This window comes from Anolis carolinensis, chromosome 4, assembly GCF_035594765.1.
Source record: "Anolis carolinensis isolate JA03-04 chromosome 4, rAnoCar3.1.pri, whole genome shotgun sequence".
Classification (NCBI taxonomy): domain Eukaryota; kingdom Metazoa; phylum Chordata; class Lepidosauria; order Squamata; family Dactyloidae; genus Anolis; species Anolis carolinensis.
Window position 1 is genome coordinate 132,693,549 of NC_085844.1, and position 17,579 is coordinate 132,711,127.

The window sequence follows — 17,579 nt, forward strand, 5'->3', positions numbered from 1 at the left end:
AAATAAAGTTTTATTTATTAATTATTATTTATTTTCTATTAAATCATCTTTCATGATATAGGAAATGTTTAAGCTACCTGATGTTGTGTGCCTTTAAGTAATTTCTGATTTATCATGATCTTACGGTGACTGTTTCTGGGAAAAATTTGTTCTCTGAAGCTGGGAGAATGTGACTCACCCAAGTAAGTAAGTAAGTAACTTTATTTTTCTATCCTGCCACCATCTCCCGGCTGGGACTCGGGGCAGCTAACACGGGACAAAGGCCCGAAAACAATAACCAAAGTACAACAAATAAAACATTACAAAGAGTAAAAACACAATAAAACGACATTATGCAGAACAATACATCAATCCATAAAAGCTCATTTAAAACATAAAATGAGTAACAATATAATAAAATAAGATAGACCACCAATTTGGTGGAGGGGGATAGCATGGAGGGGCCATTTAGATTTCACTCAAGGCCACCAAGTGAGTTTCCTTGGCTAAGCAGGGATACAAACCCTGCTCCAAAGGTGTGGTCATATACTCAAACCACTACACCATGCACACAACTCTTATTTAGTGATAGCAAATTCCAAATTAGCTCTTCTGCCGATTGGATGCATGAAATAGTTGTTTCCAGAACAATTAACAGACATTGTTAGCATGTTCTTTGTAGTTTTCTGTATGTCATAGCAGTAGCAGTTTTTATGTCAACTGCAAGGTGCTGTTTTTTTTCCATATATAAAATGTTTAATTTGTAAAATTTGAATGCTATGTATTTTCACAACCAACAGGAAAGTGTTATGCTGCTGCAAAGCTGAAAGTTATACACAGAAAATGGGCCTCGAGGCAAAGCATGATCTTTGTTCAGCGAAAACTGATGGAATTTGGCCAGGAGCAATCCAACTGCAGAAGCAAAGGCAGCAGCTGCTGCACTGCAAGTCCTGGGACGCAGTTCCAGCTACGTAAAGAAAAGGTGCTGCCTTCAATCCACGGATTGATCAACTCGCTCATTAACACTTTTAGCTGAAATGTTCAATGCTATTTTATGCTAGCGACTATGGTTTTGAATCTTGGGAGAGGATTCCGAAAGAATCTGAAGAAATTCTGCCAAGAAAACCCCAAAATAGGTTCGCTTTAGAAGTAGAAATGACTTGAAGACTCATAGAAACGAGTCTGATAGTACAGTCATTAAATCAGAGCTTTCCAAACTGTGTCATGACATGTCAGTGGTGTTGGCTGCAGTGTGTAGGTTTGTCACGCAATTATGACTGGAATCACAGGGTTGCTGTGAGTTTTCCAGGCTGTATGGCCATGTTTCAGAAGCATTATCTCCTGACATTTTACCTGCATCTATGGCAGGCATCCTCAGAGGTTGTGAGATCTATTAAAAACTGGGCAAGAGAGGTTTATATATCTGTGGAAAGCATGGGAGAAAAACTCTTGCCTGTTTGAGGCAAGTGTTAATGTAGCAATTGGCCACCCTGATTAGCATTGAGTGGTTTGCAGTTTCAAGGAAATGTATGTCTAAATATTCAAAACGATGGCACACTGAGGAGTGGGCAAGTTTTTTTCCGGCTGCTCCGGAGACCAGGAAACAAAGAGGATTCAAAACTAAGGAAAAGAGCTTCCACCTAACCGTTAGGAAAAACTTCCTTATGGTAAGAGCTGTTTGGCAGTGAAATTTGCTGCCTTGGAGTGTGGCAGAGGGTCATTCTCTGAAGGTTTGTCACAGAGGCTGGATGGTCATCTGTTGGGAGGACATGAGGGAAGCCTCCCACAAGGATGGTAAAAACATCAAAACATCCGGCTTTCCCTAGGCAATGTCCTTGCAGAAGACGGCCAATTCTCTCACACCAGAAGCAACTTATAGTTTCTCAAGTCGCTTCTGATATGAAAAAAAACCAACAACAATTGGGGTGCTTTGATTGTGTGTTCCTGCATGGTAGAATGGGGTTGGACTGGATGGCCCTTGTGGTCTCTTCCAGCTCTTTGCTTCTGTGTTTTTCAAAATATAAAAGAAAGATTCTCATGAGATATGTTGTGTGCCTATACATTTTGGTTTTACAATTTACATTTGTGTATGTATTACTTATAAGAGGTTGGTTTAATGCACATGAACCAAACTCAAGGCCAAATCACCATGTCATTTTATGTAGCACTCTAGATGCTCATCTACAACTTCTGTATTCCTCATCATTAGACATCATGATTAGAACACACTGGAGTTCTTATACAGGGACATATGGAAGGCTGCAGTGTATTTTGTTTAGTCAGGAGAGTGGGCTTTAGTCTAGATACAAGGATTGTGGATAGGATGCCTGACGTTAAAAAGTCCTTTAACTTTTCCCCAACCTCAGAGTTACAAGTGCAGTAGGACTGAAATTCCCATTACCCCCAGTCACTATGTATGTTAACACTATGTAACAAAATTTGAACAATTTTCTGTTCCTGGTTTGAAAGTGTTATTTCCTGTTTCATTGTACAGTACTATCTTTGAAAATAGTTGTTATACTTTGTTTTTGTGGCTGCCACAAACTATGTTGAATTGTGTTGTCGAAGGCCGGAATCACTTGTGTTGCTGTGAGTTTTCCAGGCTGGATGGCCATGTTCCAGAAGCATTCTCTCCTGATGTTTCACCCACATCTATGGCAGGCAACAGAACTCACAACCTCTGAGGATGCCTACCATAGATGTGGGCAAAACGTCAGGAGAGAATGCTTCTGAAACATGGGCATCCAGCCCGAAAAACTCACAGCAACCCTATGTTGAATTGGTTGAGGCTCAATGAGATATTCATTGAAAAACTATAGCAAAATGTGCTGCAGGATGTCCCGCAAACATAACGTTTTTGCAGTTTAATACCTCTTTTCCATGTTTCTATGATAGAACCAATTGGGGAAATGATGTTTAAAAACCAGGAACAAAAATGGTGTTACATAGTGTAATCTAAAATGATGAGAATTCAATAACATCTGGGAATCTTAACTGGGTAAAAACTACAGCACCGGCCACCATGAGATAGATAGATAGATAGATAGATAGATAGATAGATAGATAGATAGATAGATAGAGATAGATATAGATAGATATAGATAGATATAGATATATAGATAGATATAGATAGATAGATATAGATAGATATAGATAGATATAGATATAGATATAGATATATAGATATATAGATATATAGATATATATATATATATGAGATCCTCTGTATCCAGAGCTCTTTGAAGGCAACCATAAATAAGCCTGATGTGACCCTCTATGAAAGTGAGTTTGACAATCCAGCTCTAGTTTGCCAGTTTAACTTAATTACTCTGCCACAAAACGATACATGTCTAAAAAGTGTGTCACCAACAGGAAATGATTGGAAAGCTTTGAATGACATGTTTTCAATGAGGATTTGGAACAATCATCTATTTTGGTGACACACGGCACCAGAATTAAGACAAATGGAGCCCTGTGTTATTGAAGTCACAAAGTCCCTTATTTGGGCCCTGAAGGAGGTAGGCCCGGTTGGTCCACACTGCCTGCTTTGTGACACACTCCCATAGACTATCAACTCTATCATTATGTCTGGAATTGCTCCGAAACAGAACGCCTCCAAATTTAGATTTGTACCACATAAGCAAAATCCATCAAGAAAAAAAATTAGCAGGGAGATGGGGCCCTGTGTTTAAGCACATGGTAAATCTGGCACTGGTGATGCACCATTTGTACACATGCATCATTTTGCGACACAGGAATGCAGTTTGGTAGCAAACTGGAAGTCAAACCAAGCCCTTATAAGAGATGCAACCATGTGCATACATGGTAATCACATGTATGGGGACACAACATATATCGTGAAAAACTTTCATTTATATTTTTAGAAGACATATGACTGATTGCTTATGTCACATAGACTCAGGCCCCTTCCACAAAGCTGAATAAAATCCCACATTATCTTATTTGAACTGGAATGTGTGGTAGTGTGGACTCAGATAGCCCAGTTCAAAGCAAACCTTGTGAGATTTTCTGCGTCGATACTGTGGGTTATATGGCTGTGTGGTAGGGCCCTGAGCTGTTTCTAGCTATGCTTGGGCGGCACACACAGCTGACACACTAATAAAGTGTCACAGCACACAGTTTGGAAAGCTCTGACCTAGTCCTTCCATTGGCTCTGGTTCAACTCCGCTCAGCAGACAATGGAACAGGGTCAGGAGGAGGAGGAGGAGGGTTGAGCAAGCACAGAAGAGCAAAGCAGGGCTGGTCTCCCATGCCTTTGAGTGGTATAATACAAAAGGCATTGAAGGGAGTTTCCTCTGCTTCCAGCCAACAGGCCAGCTTTAATTCCCAGGAGCAGGCCAAAGGTCACCTCCACAACCCGTTAGACTTGAAGGAAGATGCTTGGGAAACCCCTCCTGCTACACCTACAAAAATGAGGGCGAGGCAGAGCCGCTAGCTTCACTGAAGAAGAGCTTGCATGTATTTTTGTCGCTGCTTCCAGAAAAGGAGTGGCTCAAACACAAGAAACTCCCAGAGTTAGAAGAGACTCCTAAACATCATCCTGGCCCCTTCTAGGGCCCTTCCACACAGTCCGATATCCCAGAATATCAAGGCAGAAAATCCCACAATATCTGCTTTGCACTAGGTTATCCGAGTCCACACTGACATATATTCCATTTCTAAGCAGAAAATGTGGGATTGTATACAGCTCTATAGGGGCTCTTCCACACAGCCCTATATCCCAGAATATCAAGGCAGAAAAATCCCACAATACAGTAGAGTCTGACTTATCCAACATTTATTTATTTATTTATTTACAGTATTTCAATTCCGCCCTTCTCACCCCGAAGGGGACTCAGGGCGGATCACATTACACATATAAGGCAAACATTCAATGCCTTAACATAGAACAAAGACAAACACGGGCTCCGAGCTGGCCTAGAACTCATGACCTCTTGGTCAGAGTGATTTGTTTCAGCTGGCTGCTGGCTGCTCAACAGCCTGCGCCACAGCCCAGGCTTATCCAACATTCTGGATTATCCAACGCAGTTTGCCTCCCGCCCCAATCCACAGCTGTTTCTCTAGGCAGCAAGGATTTAACTTTTTGTGGATTTAATTTTCAACAATGTTGCTACTGTAAGTTCATTTTATGCAATTCTATCTTTATTTGTAGTCAATTTGTTAGTAGCCAATGTTTTTTTAGTCAATGCTTTCAATATATTGCAATGTTTTGGTGCTAAATTCATAAATACAGTAATTACTACATAACATTACCATCTTTTGGACTGCTTTTTCGGTCAATTTGTTGTGAAACATGATGTTTTGGTGCTTAATTTGTAAAATCATAATGTAATTTAACGTTTAATAGTATTTTCCTTAGGTAAAAGTAAAGGTTTTCCCCTGACATTAAGTCCAATCGTGTCCGACTCTGGGGGTTGGTGCTCATCTCTATTTCTAAGCCAAAGAGCCGGCGTTGACCGTAGACACCTCCAAGGTCATGTGGTTGGCATGACTGCATGGAGCGCCGTTACCTTCCCGCCGGAGCGGTACCTATTGATCTACTCACATTTGCATGTTTTCGAACTGCTAGGTTGGCAGGAGCTGGGGCTAACAGTTGTGTGCTCATTCTGCTCCCGGGATTTGAACCTGGCACCTTTTGGTACGCAAGTTCAGCAGCTCAGTGTTTTAACGCACTGTGCCACCAGGGGCCCCAGTATTTTCCTTAATCCCTCCTAATCCCTCCTTATTATCCAACATTTTCGTTCATCCAATGTTTTGCCTGGCCCGTTTATGTTGGATAAGTACTGTATCTGTATCTGCGTTGTATCTGTATCTACTGTATCTGTATCTGTATCTACTGTATCTGCGTTGAACTGGGTTATCTGAGTCTACACTCAGATAATATGGGATTCTCTGCCTTGATGTTCTGGGATATAGGGCTGTGTGGAAGGGCCCTGGACGAGGCCTCAGATAACCCAATTCAAAGCGGATATTGTGAGATTTTCTGCCTTGATATTCTGGGTTATATGCCTGTGTGGAAAGGCCCTGAGTCAGTACTGTGAGATAATCTGGGATAAACACAAAACCTGGGGTCTGATCCTGCGATATGGGGCCTGTCTAGGGGCCCTTCCACACAGCTGTATAAAATCCACACTGAACTGGATTATATGGCAGTGTGTACTCAGATAACCCAGGCTCTTCCACACAGCTGTATAACCCAGAATATCAAGGCAGATCATCTCCAATATCTGCTTGGAACTGGATTATCTGAGGGCCCTTTCTCACAGCTGAATAAAATCCAAGATTATCTACTTTGGAGTGGAATACAGTAGAGTCTCACTTATCCAAGACTCGCTTATCCAAGGTTCTGGATTATCCAACGCATTTTTGTAGTCAGTGTTTTCACTATATCATGATATTTTGGTGCTAAATTCGTAAATACAATAATTACAACATAAGATTACTGCGTATTGAACTACTTTTTTCTGTCAAATCTGTTGTATAACATGATGTTTTGGTGCTTAATTTGTAAAATCATACCCTAATTTGATGTTTAATAGGCTTTTCCTTAATCCCTCCTTATTATCCAAGATATTCGCTTATCCAAGGTTCTGCCAGGCCCGTTTAGTTTGGATAAGTGAGACTCTATTGCAGGGGTCCCCAAACTAAGGCCCAGGGGCCGGATGCGGCCCTCCAAGGCCATTTACCTGGCCCCCGCCCTCAGTTTTAGACTTAGGCTTGCCCAAAGTCTGAAATGACTTGAAGGCACACAACAACAATCCTACTTAACATTGGGCAGAAACAGGCCCACACTTCCCATTGAAATCCTGATAGGTTTATGTTGGTTAAAATTGTTTTTATTTTAAAATATTGTATTGTTCATTCATTTACTAATATTGTGCTATGGTAATAATATAATATATTGTGTATAATATAATATTGATAATAATATTATAATGTAATACAATATAATATTTATTTATTTATTTATTTATTTATTTATTTATTACAGTATTTCTACCCTGCCCTTCTCACCCAGTATGGGACTTAGGGCGGCTAATAATAATAAAGGTTAAGTTTTCCCCTGACGTTAAGTCCAGTCATTTCTGACTCTGAGGGTTGGTGCTCATCTCCATTTCTAAGCCGAAGAGCAGGCGTTGTTCGTAGACACCTCCAATGTCATGTGGCCGGCATGACTGCATGGAGCGCAGTTACCTTCCCACCGGAACGGTACCTATTGATCTACTCACATTTGCATGTTTTCGAACTGCTAGGTTGGCAGGAGCTGGAGCTAACAGCGGCCGCTCACGCCGCTCCCAGGGTTTGAACCTGGGACCTTTCGGTCTCCAGCTCAGTGCTTTTACACACTCCGCCACCGGGGCTCCCCAATAATACTACAATGTAATAATATTGTATAATATAATAATATTAATTATATATTATATATTAAATGTAATATTACTAATAATAATATGGTATAGTGGTATAGTACAATATAGTAATATATAATGCTAATATTGTTCTATGCTAATAATATAATATATTGTATGTACATACAACTTGTTAGTCGCTGAGTCCCCTTCGGGGTGAGAGGGGGTGGAGCATAAATGTAGCAAACAAATAAATGAATCATAGAATCGTAGAGTTGGAAGAGACCTTGTGGGCCATCCAGTCCAACCCCCTGCAAGAAGCAGGAAATAAATAAATGATTGTTGTTGGTTTTTTTTTTGTACTACAAATAAGACATGTGCAGTGTACATAGGAATTTGTTCATTTTTTTTTTTCAAATGATAATTCGGCCCCTCAACAATCTGAGGGACCATGAACCGGCCCCCCACTTTAATAATAATAATAATAATAATAAAGACTGACAAAGTTCTGGAACACAACACACCAGACATCACAGTTGTGGAAAAGAAAAAGGTTTGGATCATTGATGTTGCCATCCCAGGTGACAGTCGCATTGACGAAAAACAACAGGAAAAACTCAGCCGCTATCAGGACCTCAAGATTGAACTTCAAAGACTGTGGCAGAAACCAGTGCAGGTGGTCCCGGTGGTGATGGGCACACTGGGTGCCGTGCCAAAAGATCTCAGCCGGCATTTGGAAACAATAGACATTGACAAAATCACAATCTGCCAACTGCAAAAGGCCACCCTGCTGGGATCTGCACGCATCATCCGAAAATACATCACACAGTCCTAGACACTTGGGAAGTGTTTGACTTGTGATTTTGTGATACGAAATCCAGCATATCTATCTTGTTTGCTGTGTCATACAATAAAATAATAACTTTATTTTTATACCCCGCCCCATCTCCCCGAAGGGACTCGGGGCGGCTTACATGGGGCCTAGCCCGATAAAACCATCAATATCAATAGCACGACTATAAAACAATTATACCAGTAAAACATCACTAGCAATAAAACAATCGTTAAAATCAGCAAGAAGCATACAAAAAACATACAATATTAAAACAGGAGACTAATTCATAAAATCCAGAACACTTTAAAAGTTTGAGGACCCCTGCTCTACTGTATCTGCTTTGAACTGGGTTATCCGAGCACACAAACTCCGATCAGGTGGGATTTTCTGCCTGGATATTCTGGGATATAGCGCTGTGTGGGTTGGCTTTGGGATCTCATTAGGAATGCTGACTTTGCAATAGTCAGGTCTATGTAAGACCAATGGGAAAGGGGCTCTGGAGGCTCTGCAGCCCTACCTGATCCAAGTTTTCTTCCTCCAGGTTGGGACTTTGGGCAGGGCATTCCTCTCATTGGAAGGGGGGGGGTTCAGGTGTGCCTCTCGGCCTCCTTTACCTGGAACATAGGTGTCGGCCCTTTCTTCGTCGGGCAGCGCGTCCCAACTGCGAGAGGCAGGCAGCGGGTTCCTCCTCTTCACCAGGAAGGCTCTGGGCATGCTGAGCAGGAGGAGAGGGGCCTTCTTCCCTGTTTCTTCTCCCAGTCTAACCAGTCCTGCCGATGCCTTCGAGGAAGGCCCCCTCCCCGCAATTCCCGACGGCGTCTCCGGGCAAGGCACCTCCAGGAAACTTACCTGGGAGGGAGCATGCGTGCTGCAAACATAACGGTGTCAACAAGCCTCCCTACCTGTCCGACCGGTTGGGGCAGCTCTGCTTTGTTCCAACCCATCCTTGAGATCCGAATGTTTGCGGAGCGGGGAAGGCCTGGGAATGAGGAGGGGGCAGGACAAGGCGGGAAACTTCCCCCACTCATCCAGACTCATGCTGCTTACCCCTTTCCCCCCTTTCAGACCCAGAAGTTTGTACCTGACCCACCTAGGTATATAAATAGGTATGAAAACCAAACATCTGGTAACACAGCAACATTTGCAAGGCCTGCTAAACAGTCCGATTTCCCTTTTCATGAAGTACAGCTGAAGCATCTGTTGCAGAGAGAGTCCACTGTCAATGTAACAGATGCGTGTAAATGGCTAAAATAGCTACTGGTAGAGTCTCGCTCATCCATCCTTTGCTCATCCAGCGTTCTGTATTATCCGACACAGTCTGCCTTTTAGAATCATAGAATAGTAGAGTTGGAAGAGACCACATGGGCCATCCAGTCCAACCCCCTGCTAAGAAGCAGGAAATCGCATTCAAAGCACCCCCGACAGATGGCCATCCAGCCTCTGCTTAAAAGCCTCCAAAGAAGGAGCCTCCACCACGGCCCTGGGGAGAGAGTTCCACTGTCGAACAGCCCTCATAGTGAAGAAGTTCTTCCTGATGTTCAGGTGGAATCTCCTTTCCTGTAGTTTGAAGCCATTGTTCCGTGTCCTAGTCTGCAGGGCAGCAGAAAACAAGCTTGCTCCCTCCTCCCTATGACTTCCCTTCACGTATTTGTACATGGCTATCATGTCTCCTCTCAGCCTTCTCTTCTGCAGGCTAAACATGCCCAGCTCTTTAAGCCGCTCCTCATAGGGCTTGTTCTCCAGACCCTTAATCATTTTAGTCGCCCTCCTCTGGACGCTTTCCAGCTTGTCAACATCTCCCTTCATCTGCGGTGCCCAAAATTGGACACAGTATTCCAGGTGTGGTCTGACCAGGGCAGAATAGAGGGGGAGCATAACTTCCCTGGATCTAGACACTATTCCCCTATTGATTCAGGCCAGAATCCCATTGGCTTTTTTAGCAGCCGCATCACATTGTTGGCTCATGTTTAACTTGTTGTCCACAAGGACTCCAAGGTCTTTTTCGCACACACTGCTGTCAAGCCAGGCGTCCCCCATTCTGTATTTTAGTACAGTAGAGTCTCACTTATCCAACAGAAACGGGCCGGCAGAACGTTGGATAAGCGAATATGTTGGATAATAAGGAGAGATTAAGGAGAAGCCTATTAAACATCAAATTAAGTTATGATTTTACAAATTAAGCACCAAAACATCATGTTATACAACAAATTTGACAGAAAAATAGTTCAATATGCAGTAATGCTACGTAGTAATTACTGTATTTACGAATTTAGCACCAAAATATCACGATGTATTGAAAACATTGACTACAAAAATGCGTTGGATAATCCAGAACGTTGGATAAGCGAGTGTTGGATAAGTGAGACTCTACTGTAGTTAATATTTTGTGGGCCCCTGGTGGCACAGTGTGTTAAAGCGCTGAGCTGCTGAACTTGTGGACCAAAAGGTCCCAGGTTCAAATCCCAGGAACGGAATGATCACCCGCTGTTAGCCCCAGCTCCTGCCAACCTAGCAGTTAGAAAACATGTAAATGTGAGTAGATCAATAGGTACCGCTCCGTCGGGAAGGTAACAGCGCTCCATGCAGTCATGCCGGCCACATGACCTTGGAGGTGTCTATGGACAACGCTGGCTCTTCAGCTTAGAAATGGAGATGAGCACCAACCCCCAGAGTTGACTGGACTTAACGTCAGGGGAAACCTTTACCTTACCTTTATTTTGTAGTCAATGTTTTCAATTCATTGCAATGTTTTGGTGTTAAATTCGTAAATACAATAATTACTATTTAATGTTCCCATGTGTTGAACTGCTTTTACTGTTGATTTGTTGATGTTTTGGTGCTTAATTTGTAAAATTATAACGTAATTTGAAATTTAATAGGCTTTCCCTTAATACCTCCTTATTATCCTACATTTTCACTTATCCAACGTTCTGCCGGCCTGTTTATGTTGGATAAGCAAGACTCTACTATATTATCAAACACAATGAAGTTAGGCACCTTCTACACAGTTGAATAAAATCCCACAATTTATTTATTTAGTTAATGTATTTACTAGCTTGGGTACCTGGCAATGCCTGGGTTATTTGAAAGGGCCGTTGTCTGTTTTTGAATGTTAGGTAATGTCACTTTGGTCATATGTTATGCCATTTCTTAGAAAAAAACACTATCTTTGCTTTTGTTTTTTTATGAATGCTCTCATTAGAAAATGCATAAGGATGTGAGTGAACTACAGTTCCCAAAAATCTTGAGTCAACCCTTCCAAAACTCCCTCAGTATTCACAGTTGGTCATATTAGATCTGTGTGCCAAATTTAGTCCAGATCCATTCAGTGTTCTCTGAATACGGGTGAACTATAACTCTCTGGTGCCAAGGTCATTCACCCACAAAGCCTGCCAGTATTTACAGTTGGCCATGTTGGGTCTGTGTGCCAAGTTTGGTCTAAATCCATCATTGGTGGGGTTCAGAGGGCTCACAGAATACAGGTGAACTATAACTTCCAGAGATAAAGGCCAATAACCCACAAAGTCCATCAGTATTCCTAGTTGGCCATGTTGAATTTGTGTGCCAAGTTTGATCCAGATTCATCATCAGATGGGTTCAGTGATCTCTGAATACGGGTGAACTATAACTCCTGGATGTCAAAGTCAATCACTCCCAAACCCCTCCAGTATGCAAATTTGGCCATGTTGAGTTTGTGTGCCAAGTTAGCTCCAGGTCCATCGTTGGTGGGGTTCAGGGGGCTCTTAGATTGCAGATGAACTATACATCCCAGTCCCTACAACTCCTAGAAATCATGGTGAATTGTCCCCAAACCTCTCTCTCTCTTGTATGTTCAGTTGCTGATCAATTCCTCTGTTTGCTGTGTGCCATAGGAAAGGGTTAAGAGAGAGGCAGTGGGTGGTATCATGTAAATGAAGACAGAAAGGAACACTGGGATGTGCTCGCTGTGACCTGCAATGTCCTGGGAGGGAGTGACTTGGTGGAACCACAGCACTGGGAACTACAGCCTGTTTGTGGAGGCCAGAGGCTGTTTGTGTGAGCAGACACTCATGCCATATACACACATACAGATTTTCACTTTTTTATGTGTATAGAAGATACATATACCACTTTTCTCACCCCTGAGGGGACTCAAAGTGGTTCACATTAAATACATGGCAAAATTCAATGCCTCACAAATAATAAAACAGCACATTACACATCTAAAACAGTGGCCTATCATTGTAATTAAACCATGAAAACTATAAAACATCAGATATAAACATAAAGCAATTTTAAATTGCATTGATTCCGAGATTGTCATCCATCTGCTACACTGTCTCTATGGCCAGCCTAACTGGTTGTAGCGTTTGCTGTTGTGGGTGGATTTCTAGCTGGGATATTGGCGAACGAGTCCCCCTGTTGTCGACTCTGTAGGCAATAGGGAGGTATAGCTGTACAGTAAACACTCTCGAGACCATTGTTCCCCCCACCTCCTCCCACCCTGGTATTCAGCTGTTCTAAGTTGTCCTTAACTATCAAGGATACAATCATATAGACAGTCCAGTTTCCTTTTAAGATCCTCTTGTTGGTTGTTGTATGTCTTTCGGGCTGTGTGGCCATGTTCCAGAAGTAGTCTCTTGTTGTTGTTTATACGTTCGATTGCTTCCGACTCTTCGTGACCTCATGGACTAGCCCACGCCAGACCTCTCTGTAAGCCGTCACCACCACCAGTTCCTTTAAGGTCAAACCAGTCACTTCAAGGATACTGTCCATCCATCTCGCCTTTGGTCAGCCCCTCATTCTTTTTCCTTTCATTTTCCCCAGCATCATTCTCTTCTCCAAGCTGTCCTGTTTTCTCATTATCTCAATATCCTTCCCTCCAGCGAGCAGTCAGGCTTTATTTCCTGGAGTATGGACTGGTTGGATCTTCTTGCAGTTCAAGGAACTCTTTGAATCTTCTTCCAACACCACAGTTCAAAAACGTCTATCTTCCTTCACTCAGCCTTCCTTATGGCCCAGCTCTCACATCCATAGGTTACTATGGAAAATTTATTTTATTTATTTACAGTATTTATATCATTGTATAATACCATTGTTTTAACCATGTGGACCTTCATTGCCAGTGTGATGTCTCTACTCTTTACTATTTTATCGAGATTGGTCATTGCTCTCCTCCCAAGAAGGAAATGTCTTCTGATTTCCTGGCTGTAGTTTGCATTTGCAGTAATCATCGTGCCCAGGAATACAAAGTCTGTCATTGCCTCTGCGTTTTCTCCCTCTGTTTGCCAGTTATCAGTCAGTCTAGTTGCCATAATCTTTGTTTTTTTATGTTTAACTGCAACTCCGCTTTTGCACTTTCTTCTTTCACCTTGGTTAGAAAGCTCTTCAGCTCCTCCTCGCTTTCAGTCATCAAAGTGGTATCATCTGCATATCTAAGGTTGTTAATGTTTCATCTCACCACATTAAAACAGTGAACGTGACTCTTAATGAGACATGCTGCATTATACAGGCAAGAGGCCACTATAGCTAGAAATGCAATCCAATAATATGAACTATAAAACAGTAATTAAACCAAAATATAATCCATGTGTTACCAACACACATACATTCATAGAAAGTAAAACTCTATATTCAGAGTTTGGGAGTCCAATGCCCACCAGAGTTCATGTTCCACATGGAGGACTGTATAAGTCACTAATTGTGAGTCCAAATTTAAACGTCCAAGTAAGTGAATCCTTTTATGAAATCCAATGTTTTAAACAAGGTTAGTCACCATCCACAACTGGCTGTCTGTAGACCTGCCTCCCAGAGCTTATGAAAGGGCTGTGTTATTTTCCAGAACTGGTTATAGATCCTTGATAATGTTTCAATGATGGTAGGTGACAACTAGGGTTCTTCTGTCATTTTGTGTTTTTGGCCTATCTTTCAGCAGATGGTTCCTGGGTATTATTAATCTTACCTTATGTATTTATTTCTTCATTTAGTGGGCATTGCAGTTTGAGAAATCTTTGTTTTAAGTCCAAGAGTTTTGACTATCTGTCTTGTGGGTCTGAGAAGATGCAGTTGTATCAGATGGTTGTAAAAATGGAATTGATTATATGTTCTGAATGGTACTTAGAAATTAATTTAGTGAATTTGTTATGCGGATTGTTCCAGGCTCAGATTGATGTTAGTATAGAAGCTATTGACATTCTGATTTCTGATTTCCATGTGGCCACATTACAAAGATGACAAAAAACTATAGGTAGAGGACCTATTATTGGGTGCATGTGCTTTAGGAAGAACTTTTCCTGGTTAACCATGAAGATGTTTACATACTGTGTTGCTATGCAAGTGCCCATAGCAGTGCCAATAATTTGAAGTAATTATGAGTAAATACAATGTGGCAGAGTTTCGTGGCTAGGTCTGTTGTAGTTTCAGGATGGTATTCTTGATGCTTTGTAGTCCAATTTGATGTGGGATGTTGGTGTATAGATTCCACATCCATAGTGGATTGTATTCTTTGGAAGGTTGTGGATGAACTGTATTTTCTTCAAGAAACCAGTTGTATAATTTATATCGCTTTCTTTGGTGCACCCTGTTACCAATGTGTTTGCAATGTGATAGCTAGTGTTTCTTATTCTTCTGAAACCAGCTTAGACATCTCCCCATTTGACCCATATATGGAAAAGGTGTTTCTCTTCTGGTTGTATAATATACTAGCTGTGCCCGGCCACGCGTTGCTGTGGCGAAGAATGGTGGTATGGGAAGTAAAGTATTGAGGAATTGGTGGTAGTTAAGGTAAAAGGTAAACGTTTTCCCCTGACGTTAATTCCAGTCATGTCTGATTCTGGGGGTTGGTGCTCATCTCCATTTCTAAGCCGAAGAGCCGTCGTTGTCTGTAGACTCCTCCAAGGTCATGTGGGATGACTGCATGGAGCGGCGTTACCTTCCCACCGGAGCAGTACCTATTGATGCACTCACATTTACATGTTTTTGAACTTCTGGGTTGGCAGAAGCTGGGGCTAACAGTGGGGGCTCTGTCAGTTCCCCCAATTCAAACCTGTGGCCTTTCGGTCCAGAAGTTCAGCAGCTCAGCGCTTTAACATGCTGTGCCATCAGGGGACATTATTTCCTAAAGGTTGTGAATATACAATATTTCTGATTATTTTGTTTTTTTTTTTGTCTGTTGGAGGCAAGTATGAATGCTGCAATTAGGAAAAATGATTAGGATGTAATGGCCTTGCAGATTTAAAGCCTAGCTGTTTCCTCCCTGAGTGATTTTTTTGTTGGGAGGTGTTAGCTGGCCCTGATTGTTTCCTGTCTGGAATTACCTTGTTTTCAGAGTGGTGTTGTTTGCGATATTTTATATGCTTCTACTGTCTGTGGCCCTGAGAAAACAGAGGATTGGCCAGACTTTGATGATGGGAATCCTTTGTTAGGAGGTGTTAGCTGGCCCTGATTGTTTTCTGTGTGGAATTCCCCTATTTTCAGTGTTGTTCTTTATTTAGTGTTCTGATTTTAGAGATTGTATTGTTCTGTTTTATTATACCACATTAATTTTTATATATTCTGATTTTAGTGTTTTTGAATACTTGGAGCCAGATTGTATTCATTTTCACGGTTGACCGCAACACAATAATAATAATAATAATAATAATAATAATAATAATAATAATAGTAAGGATAGTAATGATAGTAATAATAATGACTTTGGTAATACATAGTGCTTCACTGCCTTCTCAGCTTCCTTTCTGGAAGAATCCTTTCTTGGGAGGTGTTAGCTGCCCCTGATTGTTTCCTTTGTGGAATTTCCAATTTCCTTGCTTTATTTACTTTCTTTATTTCTTTATTTCTTTATTACTGTCCTGGTTTTAGAGATTATATTGTTCTGCATTATTCTATCCTAGAAATTATTTCATATCAAAGTAGAATCTCACTTATCCAACATTCGCTTATACAATGTTCTGGATTATCCAACACAGTCTGCCTTTTCATAATCAATGTTTTTGTAGTCAGTGTTTCAAATTCATTGTGATATTTTACTGGTAAATTTGTAAATACAGTACAGTAGAGTCTCACTTATCCAACATAAGTGGGCTGGCAAAATGTTGGATAACCGAATATGTTGGATAATAAGGAGGCGTTAAGGAAAAGCCTATTAAATATCAAATTAGGTTATGATTTTACAAATGAAACACCAAAACATCATGTTAGACAACAAATTTGGCAGAAAAAGTAGTTCAATATGCAGTAATGCTATGTAGTAATTACTGTATTTATGAATTTAGCACCAAAATATCACGATATATTGAAAACATTGACTACAAAAATGCGTTGGATAATCCAGAACGTTGGATAAGCGAGTGCTGGATAAGTGAGACTCTACTGTAATTACTACATAGCATTACTGCGCATGGAACTACCTTTTCTGTCAAATTTGTTGTATAATATGATGTTTTGGTGCTTAATTTGTATAACAATTACCTAATTTGATGTTTAATCAGCTTTTCCTGAATCCCTTATTATCCAATATATTTACTTATCCTGCCGGCCTGTTTATGTTGGATAAGTGAGAGTCTACTGTATATTGATCATCTTATATTATCTGCTTAGAACTGGATTATATGAGGCCCCTTCTTCACAGTTGTATAAAATGCACACTGAAGTGGATTATATGGCAGTGTGGAGTCAAGATAATTCAGTGCAAAGCAGATAATATAAGATTATAAATGGGTTATATAGCTGTGTGGAAGGGCCTTGAGTCTACACTGCCATATAATCCAGTGCAAATTAGATAATCTGTGGAAGAAGCCTAAGTGAGGCCTAAATTTGCCTGTCCCCTAACTGAAACCTGGCTGTCCCTTGGTTGCTAGGCAACGAAGTGGGCAGAGATTAGCCCTCTAAACTGGCAGCAATTGGATAAAAACAATTATTGCTCTCCCTCTAATTAGGACTTTATTTTTCTTTTCTTTTTGTTGTATCAACCTAGAGGCGTGGATGATGGGTTGTGTTGCCAAATTTCGAGGTTGGGGGGCCTGTAGTTTTGTTGTTTTGTCCACTGCCCTGATGCCATCACTCTTTTATATATATAGATATATTATCCCCACTCTTGGTTTAGACTTTGCTTTCATTTCTTGGATCTTAGGAAGAGATCTCTTATTCTACCTTTTCTGTTGTCATCCTATATTGTTCTGTATTAATTACTGTATCATAGCAGTATTCATAGTCTTTGGCACAAATTACTGAACAATTGCATTCAGAAGTTTGAATCTGTTTCTATCATCAGTTTCTTTTGTCATCTGTTCTTAACTGCCTGAAGATTTCAATGTGATTTAAGGAGGCTTTGTTTCTGTTTGGCTGTTGATAGTGCCTTTTTGCATTCTTCCTAACAATGTTACTGGTTTTGATCGAGAGTTCTTCTAGTTCCCAGT

General features: G+C 41.1%; 1 protein-coding gene across 1 annotated transcript in view; it reads right to left on the reverse strand.

Annotated features, from left to right (window-relative positions):
• The window catches only part of ovol2 (ovo like zinc finger 2), a 29,440-nt gene extending 20,349 nt beyond the window's left edge, over positions 1–9,091 (reverse strand). The window contains exon 1 of the mRNA XM_003219901.4: positions 8,799–9,091. Within this exon, the coding sequence (XP_003219949.2) occupies positions 8,799–8,898 (100 nt within the window). The 5' untranslated portion in view covers positions 8,899–9,091. The remainder of the gene's footprint in view (positions 1–8,798) is intronic.
• Positions 9,092–17,579: the final 8,488 nt, after the last annotated feature.